The sequence below is a fragment of the Arachis ipaensis genome, chromosome B3 (assembly GCF_059453495.1).
Source record: "Arachis ipaensis isolate K30076 ecotype BB chromosome B3, ASM5945349v1, whole genome shotgun sequence".
NCBI classification, from domain to species: domain Eukaryota; kingdom Viridiplantae; phylum Streptophyta; class Magnoliopsida; order Fabales; family Fabaceae; genus Arachis; species Arachis ipaensis.
In genome coordinates this window covers 141,427,513-141,443,296 of record NC_142438.1, presented here as the reverse complement: position 1 = coordinate 141,443,296, position 15,784 = coordinate 141,427,513, and the positions used below count along the sequence as shown (strand labels likewise).

Below are 15,784 nucleotides of genomic sequence, written 5' to 3'. Positions count from 1 at the left end.
AGAGAGAGGTATGAGTGAAATGGTGCATGTAGTGGTGCATTAATATAGACCTAGAATAGTACAAAGGTCTCAGTTTAAAAATATTGAAAATTTGAAAAGAATTGATTTTTACAACTGTAACCAAATGAACCATATTTTAGAAAATGCATTTAAAAGATATAATAGTGAAAGCAAGTGCTTTTTTTTTTAATGCAAGTCCAAAGTAGGTCCAATAAAATCAAACACATATGGCTTATTCAAGAATAGAGAAACAAACACAAGGAGTCCACAAAATCTGATATGTTCACAAGGGTTCTAAGTAGTGACAACTTAAATAATGAAGCCCACTCATCATCTGCCTAGAATTATCTCATATCGACCTGTGAGATAAAACATTCAACCAGATCATTAGAAAGATCAAGAGAATTTTGATGAATCAATAATATCCAATATAGTGTGCAATTTACAGAATCTCTCTTCAATCAATGGTTTAGTGAAAATATATGCTAGTTGATGTTCTGATTTAACAAATTAAATGTCTAAATTTCTATTTTACACATGTTCTCTTATAGAGTGAAATATAATTTCAATGTGCTTTGTTCTAGAGTGAAGAACAGAATTTTTTGAAAGATTTATATCACTCATATTGTCACAAAATAATGGAATATTAGAAGCATTCAACTTGTAATAAGCCAATTGAGTTTTCAACCACAATAATTGAGAGCAACATGAAGAGGTTGCAATGTACTCAGCTTCGACAATGGACAAAGCAACGGTTGCTTGCTTCTTGCTTGACCATACATTGAGAGATTTTTCAAGAAAGCAACAAATGCCACTAGTGCTTCTTCTATCAATTTTATTTCCAACAAAATCTGCATCACAATAACTCACTAATTGAAAGGAATCAGTTTTGGGATATCATAAACCATAATTAGTGGTACCAAGTACATATTAGATGATTCTTTTCACAGCAAGAAATTAGATTCCTTAGGCTTTGATTGGAATCTTGAGCGTTGGAATCTTAAGCACACACTAACACTTTGAATGATATCAGGACTTGAGAAAGTAAGATACATTAAGGAATCAATCATTTCTCTATATCTTGTCTCATCTATATCTCTAGCATGTTCATCTTTGTCTAGCTTGAAGTTTGGATGCATAGGAGTTCCCATAGGTTTAGCACAGTCCAGCCCAAACTTCTTGACAAGTTCTTTGGCATACTTTTTTTATGAACAAAGATGTCCTCTGCAGTTTGCTTAATTTGCAACCCTAGAAAAAAAGTGAGTTCTCCCATCATGTTCATGTCAAATTTACTAGTCATAAGCTTAGCGAAATTTGCACATAAATCTTCATTAGCAGAACAAAAAATGATATCATCAACATACACTTGCACAAGAATAAAATGATCATTGGAATTTCTAATAAATAGAGTGGTATCAGTGGCTCTTCTTTAAAAATTATTTTTCAATAAAAATGAGTTTAGCCCCTCATACTAAGCTTTAGGAGCTTGTCTCAAACCATACAAGACTTTAGCTAGTTTGAAAATATAATTTAAAAAGTTTTTATTTTCAAATCCAGCAGGTTGAGCCACATAGACTTCTTTATCTATTATTCCATTTAGAAATGTACACTTTACGTCTATTTGGAATAGCTTGAAGCCACAATGAGCCACATAGGTTAAGAGCAATCTGATGGCATCCATTCGAGCTACAGGTGCAAATGATTCATCAAAATCAATACCCTCCTCTTGATCATAACCTTGAGCAACTAATCTTGTTTTGTTTCGGTTAATGGTTTTATCTTCACCCAATTTGTTTCTGAAGATCCATTTTATACCCATGACTTTCTTTCCATTCAAATCAGGCACAAGGGTATAGACTTTATTCTTTTCAAATTACTATAATTTCTCCTCCATAGCCAAAATTCAAGATGGATCTACAAGAGATTTTTGTATATTTTGAGGTTCAATTTTAAGATGAGGGCTATATTATTTGATTTGGCTCTTTTTAAGGATGATCTTATTGTCATTTCTTTGGAGGGATAACCAATTATGAATTTCTCTGATAGTTTTTCAGAAATTTTCATTCTCTTGACCTTTTTCAGCTATGACAGGAGATAACTGCAAATTTTCTCCTGCAGAATTGTCATTCTTAATGCTTTCAGGTGCTGCTTCTTGTGAGCTTGAGTTTAAATGTTCTAACTCAGCAGTCTTGGTCACTTCAATTTCAATTTCTGGACTTTCATCAATGCAAACACTAGGAATAATGTTAGATTCATAGAATGAGATATGTATAGTCTCCTCAACAGTCTTAGAGTTCTTGTTATAGACTCTATAGGCCTTGTTATTTGTGAAATAACTAAAAAAATACCTTCATGTGTTTTAGGATCAAATTTCTCTAAAAATTTTTTTATGTTCAGTATAAAACACTTGCAACCAAACACACGAAAATACTTGATATTAGGAGAGAGTGTCATTTCCAAAGTTTATAGGGTGTTTTCTTCAAAAACTTTCTTATGAGAGTTTGCTTTAAAACGTAACAAGCTTTATTTACAAATTCAGCCCATAAGAATTTGGGAACATCATATTCACAAAATATAGCTATAGCTATTTCTTGTAAATTTCTATTTCTCCTTTCCACAATCCTATTTTGTTGTGGTGTTCTAGGACAAGAGAAGTTGTGTGATATGCCTTGTTTATCACAAAAAGATTCAAAATGTTAGTTTTCAAACTCTTTACCATGATCATTTTTAATTGAAACAATTTTTAGATCTATTTTGAATTTTCTTGCTGAATTTTTCAAAAACATAAAATATTTCATCCTTATGAGTTAGGAAGAACACCCAACTAAACCTAATATATTCATCCATAATAACCATTCCATAGCCTTTTCCTTCAAGACTGAGTCCTAGTTGGTCTAAACAGGTTAAGATGCAATAATTCCAATTATTTCTTAATAGAGACATCTTCTTTGGGTATGAAAGAAGTTTTTGTTTATTTACCCATTTGACAAGAATTACATATGATATTTTTATCAAACTTAATGTTAGGAAGACCTCTTACAAAGCATCTTTTAACAAGTTTAGAGATTCGGAACATGCTAGTGTAAACCCCGCGAAATAAATAAATAATTAGCCAATAAATTAATTATTATTCAAAAAAATTAAGAAATTAAATTTTATAGTTTACGAAAGTAGAAATATTAAAAATACAAATTTTGACACTAATTTTAAAGATTTTGCCTCAAAATTGGGCCAACGAATCGAAACGGTCGAACCGGCCCAAACCGGGCCCAAGGCCCACCAAACAAATATAAGAGCTCAGCCTCTTGTCCCTTCTCTTTCATTTTTACATGAAGGGAAGAAGAGTAACGTTAAAAACCTAAACCTAACGTCTCCGAAAATTCAATCGTCCATAACTTTCAATTTGGAGCTCCGATTGACGAGCCGTCAGCGACCACGTGTTCGTCTCAAAATTCGCTTTAATTCTATTCAAACAAAGTGATAAGAAATTTGTGTTTCTTTTCCAGTTATTTCTCTCCTCAATTTTTTGGGTTTTGAGTTTGGGTATTGAAGAATTGAATGATTTTTATAGTTTAGGTGAACTCTAGCAGCGGATAATCACTGAGTTTTGTCCAATTGATCCGTGAGTAAGGTAAAAACCTGTTGAACCCTTATGAATCATTGAATTAATGAACCCTATTATGATTATAGTGATATTGTGTGAATTAGATTGTGTTATGGTTGATTTGGAGTTCAATTTGGCGGCTTGGAATGAAATTCGAGTGATTAAGCTTGAGGGATTGACGTTTGAAAACTTGGAGCTTATAAAAGGAGAGGTTTTTGAGGTGTTTCGAGTTTAGAGAGGAATCAAATAAGGTATGATTTTGGTTTTTCGTAGTTAATATTTAATGTCACGTGAAAACTTAGGCTCTGAGACCTTAAGATAGGAATGAATTGAATGAATTATTGATGAATTGTGAATATGGTTTATGATGTGTGTATAAAGGATGAATAAATTTGTATGTGTTGGATTATGACTTTGATGGGTATAAAATAATGACGATTGTTGATGTGTTGAGGATTGATGGTGAGTTTGTGAAATTGAATTGAATGGATTGGTTGAGAGATGTGAGAGTCGATTTTTTAAGCAGTTTGCTAGTGAAGTTAGTTGGTTTTTGAAAAAGATTTAATATTGAAATTGGTTTGATTTTAAAATAATTTGATATTAGGAATGATTTGAATGACTGAGAGGTGTTTGGTTTGGTGGTTGAGACCTTTGAAGGGTGGCAGAAGTTTGAATTTTAGAGGAGATGTTACCGAAATTTCTATAAAAATTGAAGATTTGAAATATTATTTTAAAAAAAGAAAAGATCATTATGTGGCTTATATATTTTGAGACATTGTTGACCCTCTATCGCAAGAAGTGACCAGACACTTTAACTTTCCGGGTTCCCCATGGGCATGCATATATATAAATTTGAGTTTGAGATTTTTCCATGAAATTATATTATTGAGCTTGAAGTTTGAATCCATGGAATATTATTGAGCTTGGAGTTTGACTGCATGGAATATTATATTATTGAGTTTGGAGTTTGACTCTATGGAATATTATTGAGCTTGGAGTTTGAATCCATGAAATATTATATTTGAGCTTGGAGTTTGACTTCATGGATATTATTTTTGAGCTTGGGGATGCACGCACAGAGGGACTGTCTAATGGTTAGCTACCAAGACATGTCAGGTTAACTATATAACTGACAGATGAGACTCATCAGCCACAGGACAAGTATTACATCATGTGCATTTGTATGTTTTGCTTGGGTGTGCATTGTTTTAGTTTGCTTAATTGCTTAACTCTGCTTATCTGCTACTTGCTTTACTTGTTGTAATTTCACCTCTATCTGTATTTTTCTTGTTTGAATTGTATGTGTATATTTTCTGAGAAATCCCTCTTAGCGAAGGTGTGAGGGGGTTGTTCCACTGGTGATTCAGAGGATTAGAGGAGATAGAAAGAGACGTGTTAAGTTAAAGTTAGATTTAGAACTTGAAATATCTTAGATAACATACTTAATTTCTGGTTTAGTTGGATCTTTAAGCTGAAATCTGAGTGTCATAGTTCTAGAAATGCCTTTGGCTTTTTCGGGACCTATTATATTAACTATGCGGACACCTTTACCATGCTGAGAATTCTCAATTTTTATTCCATACATATTTCTGTTGTTTTTCAAATGCAGGTCAAGAGGCACCTCGCTGAATGTCTAGAGTTCCCTGTGCAAGCGAAGTTTGGTTTTTCTGGGATGCTGTACTTTGTATTTATGCTATGTATATATGTATATAGATTCTTCTCTGTATATATTTTATGTTTGTCCCTCCTAGAGGTTGACTTAGAGAAACAGGTATTTATTCTGTATTTTGAGTCATATTTTGAGTTGTATATATATATAATTAAATACTCTGGTCGGCCTTAGCTTTGCAGGTCGGGTCTGGAGCTTGATATCTGTATTTTGAAACTATGATCTGTATATTATATTTTTAGCCTTCTTTTGATTTTACCTATCCGTTTTACGATTAACCATGCGAGTGTGACATGATTTTCTGTTTTCCCTTTTGCTTAGCTTTTTCTTCAAGGCTCCTAATTATAAATCCTTTCAACTATATTTATATACGTCTTTTCTTTTAGAGGTCGTAATACCTCGTCACCTCTACTTTACGACTTAAGCGTAAGGCTCTGTGTGGTAGGATGTTGCACTAGCATGTCCTAATTTCTTATGCCACATCCATTTTTCAGAATGAGATCATAGACATTGTTACATCTTTTTGCAATAAACAAAACAGCCTCGGATTTTTCATTTATGACTCTACAATCTAATTTCCTAAAAGTTACTAAATATCCAATGTCACATAATTGACTTATGCTCAATAGATTATGCTTTAACTCATCTATTAGAAAGACACTATCTATGCAAGTAAAAAAATCTTTGCCAACCTTATCAATTGCAATTCTTTTACCTTTACCATCATCTCCAAAAGTGACAAATCCTCAATCATATTTGTTGAGTTTTATGAAGAAGGTAGCATTTCTGGTCATATGTCTTAAACATCTACTATCAAGATACCACATATCCCTTTTTTTCTTGGATGTAAGGCAAACATGCATGTTCTTCAACTAACCTTAGGTATCCAAATCTATTTGGATCCTCTTATGCGAAATCTTTTTGGTTGCCAAAGAGCATTATAATCATAAATAACTTTATACAATTTGTTATCACCAAAAGACCTTAGAAAAATGAAGAATTATTGAGGAACATGACCATTTCTATTGCATTTATAGCAATGGTTCCTATTTGCTGATTTTGAGGCTTGCTGAAAATTTTGGGCTTAACATTCCTGGAAGAAGAAGCTTTAGATTTTTTAAAAGTTTGTTTAAAAAACACACTTGATTTCTTTTTGAATCCAAGTCCAGATTTTTCAAAACTAGATCTTTGACAAGCAAGTAATTTGTCAATATTTTGTAAACTTTGAACAAATTTTGCTAGGTCTCCATTAAGATTCTTAATTTTTTGATTCACTCTTTCATTTTTAGCAATTAAATCAGTAGAGGCTGAGATCAAATGCTTGAGTTTGAATTTGTTTAATTCATCTCTTAAAGCATTATTTTCTTCTTTCAAAGATTTTTTATACAAGCTTCAGTTGCCTTTATCATTTCTAATAAAAATTCATTTTCACCTCTCAATACCTCATTATCTTTCTTGCACTTAATATATTTATCAAAAAGTTTCTTTGAGTTCATTGTAAAATCTTTGATAATATAGTGCAGTTTATTAATGGATAAATCAGAGAGATCTATCTCATCCATGTCCGTGTGATCAGCCATCAAGCACATTTGAGCCTTATGATAATAATTTTCTTCATCTTCTAAATCAAAATCATTTTCCAAATCTTTTCTTGTTGTCATCATCACCTTCTTCTTGTCCTTCCTTAATTTTTTGCCTTTCTTCAATTGAGGATAGTCGGAGTTGAAGTGACCCGACTCCTTGCAGTGGTGACAAGTAAACTTGAATTGATTCTTCTTGAAATCTTTAGATGAAGTAGTTCCTTTGCCTTTACTTTTAAATCTCATTAATCTTCTCATTTTTCTTGCAAAAAGTACCATCTCTTCATCTAAAATGCTGTCATCATATTCCTCTTCTTTGGTTATCATTCTTGACTTCAATGGTATATTTTTTTTGTCATCTCTATCTTAAGACATGTGAGTAGTTTCATAGACTAGCAACTTGCTTCTTAGCTCATCATAGGTGATTTTAATCAAATTATTCCTTTTCGAGATGGATGTACTTTTCACTTCCTACTTCTTTGTGAGACTCCTCAAGATCTTTCTTACTAATGTTTCTTCTGAATAGCTCTTTCCCATGACATCCAAGTTGTTGATGATTATTGAGAACCTTTCGAACATCTGATCAATGCTTTCATTCTTCTTCATGATGAACATCTCGTATTCCTTCATCAGCATGTCTATTCTTGTCTCTCACTTGTTTGGTTCCTTCATAGGTGAGTTTTAACTTGTCGCATATTTTTTTGACAGTTTTGCACCTTTAAACGTTTTTGTACTCATCAAAACTTATCACACAGTGCATTAAGTTGATTTTCTTGGTATTGAGTTCAACATTCTTCTTCTCTTCCTTTGTCCACTCATTGTCTTCCTTTGACATCACATCTCCATCAACATTTTGCTTTGTTGGAATATCAGGTCTATTGACAATAATCTTTCAGAAGTTGTAATCGATTGATTGCACGAAGATTCTCATTTTCTCTTTCCAGTATGAGTAGTTGCTGCTGTTGAAGTAAGGAGGTCTATTGTTAGACTGTCCTTCGGTGAGCGTTTATGCCATGATGCTAGCACTCATGTTGTTGGCCATGGATCTTTACTTCAAGCTGTGGAGCTTGACTTCTTGAGACTAGACTCTTGATACCAATTGATGATACTGCTAGAACTTAAAAATGGGGTTGAATCAAGTTGAATTTAGAAATGAAGTTCTTTTACTCTGTTTTTTGCAAAAGCTGGTTATGCAGGATATTTTTTTCTTTTTGTCTCCTACACCAAAAATAAACAGAGAAGAGAAGAAGAGAATGAGGCCATCATGTATCTTAGTTCGATTTTCTAGTGCCATAAAATTCACATCCAGTCTCCACCACAACCATGATAGAATTTTCACTATAATCAAACTGATTACATACACCAATACCAATAAATTATAACCTAATTCATATAGTATCAACCACTAAACTTTTATCCAAACCTAGCCACCATCAAGTGCTATCCCAACTTAGCAAGGGAAACTAAACCTTAGTTCAACTAAAGCAATTACACAGAAAATTCTTTTGGCTTTTCTATGCTTCTCTCTTGCCTCTTTTCTCTCATGGCTTTTTCAATTTTCTTCTCACTGTGGATAACCTTTTTTTCAATTATAGAAAGATAATATTAGATAACCATAACACTGAAATTTCAAATGAAGCATAAATTTGAAGAAAAATATTTTAGCTCAAATATATGAGATGATGCTTAAGTGTCACTCTATTTTCTCTTGTATTCAAATGTTGATGTGAGGCTAGCTTATGAGTCTCTCCCTTCAAATTGCTTCATTACCTATTCATTTTCTTTACTCATTCTGTCTGTCGTTGGTGTCTTCCTTAATATGCAGGTTTTTTTCATTTTACTCCACTAATTCTACTATCTGAAGAGATGTTCCACCACCTCTGTTCTTTTAAATTTGTTCTACTGTTTTTCTGTTGTTCTTTGCATGTTATATTTGTTCTCCTAACTTTTGAATTTTTTTGATCCTCTACTGTCTTTGTGTCCTTGATATTGTCTCAGTTATTTCTCATTCTTCAAAATGATGCCAAATATTCTTTTTTTTGGGCAAATAATAGAACCTTCTTTTTTTTTATGTTTTTGGTTCTAATTTATCTTCATAAACATTTGGACTGAACAATTTAATGTATTGGTAGTTTGCTGAAACAACATAAATTTGAGCTGAAAGATAAAGTATTAAACCTATACCACTAACACACACATTAAATTAAATTTGGACTTTTAATCCAATCAATATTTGTCATCATATATATACCAATAATCACTTCTAACTCAACATATACTTTTTGAAAAGTATATAAAGTTCCCTATATCCGATTTACCAAACTCCAAAGAGGCATATACAGCAATCAACTGATCTACAATGATTGTTTATTATTAACCCTAACATCTTGAGCTTTAATTTAATGGCAAACCCGTTGTAAATAAATAATTAAATATGATGATGGCAATTGCATCCAACCGCAAACATACATGATCACATGTAAACCTATAATTTTTTGGAAGTGAAAGATAATTTGGAATCATTACCCCACTTAAGCAAATTTTTTAACCGCGAGCCAATGGCAGCGAGTATTGACTATTGAATGATGTGAACATACTTAAAAGGTAGAGAGAGGCCAATGGCAAATGGACACGTAAGCATGGAAGTGTCCAATTTTTAAATTAAAAAAAAAAACTAAAGACCATAAAAAATTTATTATTTTTGACATCGCTTAATGTGATAATCTAATAAGATACTTTATGTAATATTTGATTGATATTTATGTCTCATTGAAATATAGATATAATAACATTTGCGATTTGATTTGATAAGATACAGAAATTTTTTAAGAATATAGAAGGATACGAATAGACATAAAGACACTAAATTTATGTACTTTTAATTTAGTAAGACACTAAAATATAACTTGTAAAACACTAATTTTTTACTTTTTTACTATTATTCAATTTTTAAATTTTCAAAATTTGTCCTCTTATCTCTTTAAATTTTTCTTTTTTTTCTTTCTCTTTTAGATCCTACAACCAACTCTTCCTTTCTTACTTATTACAATCCTCCTCCTTCTGTCTTCCTCAACTCCACCAATAGAAACTCAATTGTTGTCTCTTCCTTTTTCTCTGACGTTGCCGTCCAATTTGTTGTTCGTCGCCGCATTACTCCACCTATTCATGGACGTGCATTTCTCTGCATTCTGCCTCATCGTCATCGTCGAGGCTGCCCCACCGTACTCCCCTCTTCCTATCTCTCTTCCACACTGTCCTTATCCAGGCTCTACCTTCTAGATCTACTATGTCTTTCTCTCTTTCTCTCAATTTGTCTTTTTTGATTCTACTTCCATCTATTTTTCTCTAAGTAGTTTTCTTTGTCGTTCTCTTTTTTGCTACTTTCTTCTTCTAGTTTTTTGCTTCTTTCTTGCAATTATCTTCTTCTTCTTCCTCTCTTCTTTTGGGCTCTGGTTTTTTGTTTTCTTTTGAAAAAAATGCACATTTAGTTTTTTGTTTATGTGAATTTTGATTAATCTTTGATAAATTTTGGGATTTGATTTTTTATTTTTTTAAAAATAATTATATATTTAATATTTGAATGATAATTTGAGATGATATTGGACGAAACAAAAAATTACTCGAAGAAATAAAAATTCAATGGTGATGACATGTAGTGTCTGGAGTGATGGGTGTGTAGTAGTGATGGTAAAATTTGTGGTTGAATGAAGGATAATTCAATCTTTTTATTTGTATGTCTTGTTCATTATTCTTGCCTAACACAATACACAAACACAAATATTTTATGCCTATGTCTTTAATGTTTGCGTCTTTGTGTCTATATCTTATCCTATATATCAATCAAATAGAGCCTTATCTCATATTTTTAAACATGAGTAAACTACCATTTCTATCCACAAAAGTTGAAAACGCTGACATATCTACTCATAAAAGAAGAAAATTACCATATGTACCCATGAGATATGGGTTCTGCACAACAAAATTATCAAAACACTAAAAAATCACCCAAAATCCCTAAATTACCCTTATATTCACCACTTTTCTTATCTCAAATTCCACCACCACCCAAACTCTTCTTCACCATCACTCTCATCCCCAACTACCACCATCACTGCCGCCATCCAAAATCCACAAGCTTCCCATACGACCTCCCTCCACGCAGCCTCTCTCTCTTGACCCTCCCTTCTCTCAGTCACAGAAGCAGCCTCACTCACCATAATCAAAACATTCAGAAACAAAAACTCCAAATTTACAATTAGAGCTTCTGGATCTGGTACCAACCTCCCTAGATGCAGAATCAAGCTCTCTGGACAAAGACGGTTATGGGTGGCATAAAATAGACTCAGCTGAAGAAGCCGACGATAGAACCCCTTTGAATACCAGTGTCGCGCGACGAACGGCCAGCAACAATGTCGTCGTAAAGGAGAAGTGGAGCAAATAATGCGAAAACAAGTTCTATTTACCTTGATGGAGCAGTAATGGGGAAGGGCAAACATCTCGGATCCGTGGGTTCCGACGCAAACTTCTAATCGTGGCTATGCTACCACCACTCAACGGCGGCCTTTTCTTAGGGCCGGAAAGAAGAGACGCGAGGCCACGGATGACGACGACGCCACCAGAGAGAACAATAGCCCGTAAGAGAGAGAGAGAGAGAGAGAGAGAGAGAGAGAGAGAGAGAGAGAGAGAGAGAGAGGAAAAGGGGGAGGTTGGCTCTTTGGAACATATTTTGGTTTGAAAAGGGGTGAAAAGGAAGAGGGGAGAAGACGATGGTAGTAGTGGAGACTGGAGAGAAGGGTAGTTTAGGAATTTCATTTAATTTTTTAAGGTTTGGATAATTTTGCTTGCAAAAACTATTTTTTATGGTACAAATGGTAATTTTCGTCTTCGATGGATAGATATGTCAACGTCTTCAACTTTTATGAATAAAAATGGTAATTTACTCTTTAAACATTGAATGTTAACTCACTTAATGATAGCGGTATTTTTCGTTAAAAAATGATGGGGACATGTGGAAGAACACCATTGGACCTTGTTTGGAGAAGAAGGCAAGCATGTATTATGGCAGGCAGGCTCTTCCCACATAGCTAAAGACGGATCCATGATCCATCCACGAGACAGTATCAAGGACTAGTAATCATTCAAGTGTAACTGTGTAAGTAAATAATAATAATAATAATAATAATAATAATAATACCATCCAAAGAAAGGATTGCGTCTTGGCCCCTCCCAGTTTTGTAATCTTAATTAATTATAACATTACATAAGTGTGATCATGACCTTGCACCCTGTAGCTTTCTCCTTTCATATCCAACAATAATTCTTATTTTCGGTTTGGTTTTATTTCCACCTCCTCACTAGTCACTAGGTTTGTTCCTTTAGAATTTCCAATAAAGGCATATACATAGATAGATAGAAGGGTGAAAGTGAAAGCAGGTGGAGAGGTTAATTAACAAGATAGATATATGGCTGATGCATTTGATGAGGAGTGTGATTATCTGTTCAAAGCTGTTCTGATTGGGGACTCAGGGGTTGGGAAATCAAATCTGCTATCAAGGTTTGCAAAAGATGAATTCCGGTTTGATTCAAAGCCCACTATAGGAGTCGAGTTTGCTTACCGCAACATCAAAATTGCAGACAAACTCATCAAAGCACAGATATGGGACACTGCCGGCCAAGAACGGTAACATGTTTTCCTTCCTTATTTATTAGTATTCTAATGTCGAACGAAATGCATAAGCCCTGTTTTGAGTTTATAGATCAGAATTAAGCTGCAACAATATATCTCTCTGTTTCAATTCACCATCAAATTAAGGGAACATCTATACAACTTGGATTTCATCAATCATCAGTAGTAGTCTTGTGGTTTGTAAGCAAAGTAAACCAGCCAACTTCTGGTGTTTCCTGTTATTTACTGATCTAATGAACTTAGAGAAGAATAACAGGTTTAGAGAAAAACAAAAATAAATTAAGCATTTCTAACCGTGTATTGCTCGTCCGTGACTAGCACAAGCAATTGTTATTTAAGTTTCTTCTATTAAAGATGCACTCAAACAAAATACGAAATTAATCATTAACTTCCGACCCGTGAGTATCCGTAAATTTGTGCTTAGTCATTTGAAGAGGCTAGCTGCTAAATGCCAGTTGAGTACATAATAGCTTGCATTATAGAAAGAAATTACAAGGAAATTAAAGTAAAAGTATGAGTAAATTTTCAATAAATTTTAGATTCGATATTTTAATTTTTAATTAATTTTTATTCGTTGGGAGTTTCTGAATTTTTTTATTTGCGTATTGAACAAATAATTTTTAAAAAAAAAATTATTAACAATAATTAAGTTCAAAAATTATTATTATAATAACACGAATTAATCACTTAAAAACGAAAAAAAAATTACTATGTAATTCTCATAAACTTCCACAAACCAATTTAATTGTTTATTTTAAAAAATAATTTCCCTTTTAAAGTTTAAATTTCATTATGTGGCCAGTGGGTCCCTACTGCAGTATTCACGAAAACGAATGCTGCATAGTGCATACCTTTCAACAATCGAAGAGGCGTTTTTCCTCATGGTAATTTACTAATTTCATCCACCCTCCTTTAATTTTCATGTTTTACTTTGGTTATTTCCAACTTAAAAAGAGAAATATCTTTTGATTGAAGAACTCACAGTCCACGTTTCATATTTCATATTTCATATTTTACGTTTCACTAGCTAGGATGACCTTTTTTTTTTATTCCCTAAAACAAAAATTACATACATCAATTTTTTATAACGCAAATGAATCTTTCTTTTTCTTTGTCATCCCATTCCGTAAATAAAGAGTTTCACTATTTTTTTATACAAAAATATTTGATAAAAAATTAGTTAAAATTAATCAAAATTTACCTTATTTAGCATGTATTAATTATTACAGCAGATAATTATAATAATTAATAAATATTAAATAAGAAAAATTTTTATTTTTATTTTTTTGTCTAACATTATATACGCACAATCTCCCAATTTACCCTTCTTTCACTTGCAGCATCTTCGTAAGGAGAAAGCAAAACTCTCTCCTCCACCCTCTTGTCTTCTTCATCTCAAATAAGCTAAGCAATCTGCATCATGATCATAAATTGATGGGATTGACATGCATATATAATTGAACTCAAAGAGTGGCGGTCACTCTACTCTCAAGGTTGGGAAAGAGTAGAAATTACGTTTTAATTTCCTAAGCTTTTCCCCTTCTCCTTTAATGGAGTGAAATTATAAAGGCGTAATATTGGGTGAGTCGGGTCCACTCCACTCCAATCCAATCCAAGATGTGAACTTGTTCACTTTAAAGCCTAGATATATGTATGTCACATAGATTAAGGGAAAGTGATTGAAAGTCCAACCAGGCAATCACTGCATCACGTGAGCTGCTAATGAAGGTTTCGGTGGGAAGTGACCAACCAACCACACAAGACACAACCAAAGCAATTAGGTATTGTGGAAGAAGAATGTCTCTTATGGCTTATTTTGATTTTAATAATTGAAACTCAAAATAGCTAGCGACATTACTTACACATGGTCTCTGATGATTAATTGATAGATAGGATTGGTTATTCTAGACCAGAATGACTAGAATCATATTATATTGTCTATTGAGGACAATTATATTCCTGTGGATTCTATCATATCTCTAGTTAAAAATAGAAGTAATAATATTTTATATTTTAATAATATTTTTATTTTAAATTAAAAATATTGTTAAAAAAATTATTTTAAATTTAATTAAATTTTTTAAGTATAGTTAAAATTGTATAACTATGGTAACTATAGATACTATAACCTACATCTTATATATTATAACTATATAGAATGTGGGTGCAGGTTTAGAGCAATCACAAGCTCATATTACCGAGGAGCATTAGGGGCATTGCTAGTGTATGACATAACAAGGCGATCTAGTTTTGAGAACGCGAGAAAATGGATGGTGGAGTTGAGAGAGTTTGGAGGGAAAGACATGGTGGTTATTCTGGTGGGGAACAAGTGCGATCTGGAACAAACAAGGGAAGTGGAGGAAGAAGAAGCAAAAGGGTTTGCAGAGAGAGAAGGATTATGCTTCATGGAAACCTCTGCTCTCAAGAATCTGAATGTGGACCAAGTTTTCCTGCAAATGATCACAAGGATTCATGACAGCACAAGCCACAAGAGTTTGGACGTCAAAGCGGATCAAGATAAACAAATCACTCTTTCCGATGCCAAGGAGATACACATAGATGCTGCTAATGAAGTCACTGCAACTAAACAAACTTCTTATTATTACTGCTGTTCAACATGAGACATGCATCACACTTTTCCTTCAAACATGTTCAACTTCATCGCTTATGTCTCGTTAGGGTTAGGATGATATATGCTTAAAAGATAAAAGAAAGTTAGAATACCAATACTTTTTTGTTAGTGAGTATTCGCCTTATATTTGATTTAATAGGGCCTCTTTAACATTTACTTTTTATTTAAATTTTTATATCATACATGGATTTCTCTTAAACTCTTAAAAATGACACTCACAGAAACAATTACTGTCTTTCATTAGCACATTTGCCGTCTCTTCAACCTGATGAAAAATATCCCCATATGAAAGTGAACCCGTCACGTGTCTCTTTCCTAGTAGCTCGGCGCTCATATAGTCATATAGCCATCCTAGCTAATCACGTTAAACACAAAAGCCATCAGAAATGACACCTATTTTCTTAGAGTTAGTTTTAAATTTTATATACACAAAATGATTACATTCAGAAAATAAATAAGACGAAAAAATGTTAAGAGAGAATATCGATATTTTTTCCGAATATTTAGGGAAAAAAAAGGCAATCATCACTCGATTAAAAAAATAGAGACAAATTATATGGCAAAAGGATTTTTTTTTTCCAAAGTGAATCTTTTGTTTTTTTCTCATTTATCT

At 32.9% G+C, this 15,784-nt stretch overlaps 2 protein-coding genes across 2 annotated transcripts in view; both read left to right on the top strand.

Annotated features, from left to right (window-relative positions):
* Positions 1–5,270, top strand: part of LOC110270425 (putative calcium-binding protein CML26) — a 30,620-nt gene extending 25,350 nt beyond the window's left edge. The window contains exon 3 of the mRNA XM_088508701.1: positions 5,214–5,270. The gene's annotated coding sequence lies outside the window, so the exon portion shown is untranslated. The remainder of the gene's footprint in view (positions 1–5,213) is intronic.
* Positions 5,271–11,946: 6,676 nt separating this feature from the next.
* On the top strand, positions 11,947–15,417 carry LOC107631756 (ras-related protein RABA6a). Its single transcript, XM_088509572.1, has 2 exons — positions 11,947–12,533; positions 14,710–15,417. The coding sequence occupies exons 1-2, from the start codon at positions 12,316–12,318 to the stop codon at positions 15,158–15,160; spliced, it is 669 nt and encodes a 222-aa protein (XP_088365698.1). The 5' UTR covers positions 11,947–12,315; the 3' UTR covers positions 15,161–15,417.
* The last annotated feature ends 367 nt before the right edge of the window (positions 15,418–15,784 follow it).

What these genes read in the sequence shown, in the direction of transcription:
- LOC107631756 (XM_088509572.1), top strand. Translation starts at nt 12,316, where the DNA reads ATGGCTGATGCATTTGATGAGGAGTGTGATTATCTGTTCAAAGCTGTT. An exon ending in GACACTGCCGGCCAAGAACG is followed by an intron (nt 12,534 to 14,709) that starts GTAACATGTTTT and finishes ATGTGGGTGCAG; the next exon opens with GTTTAGAGCAATCACAAGCT.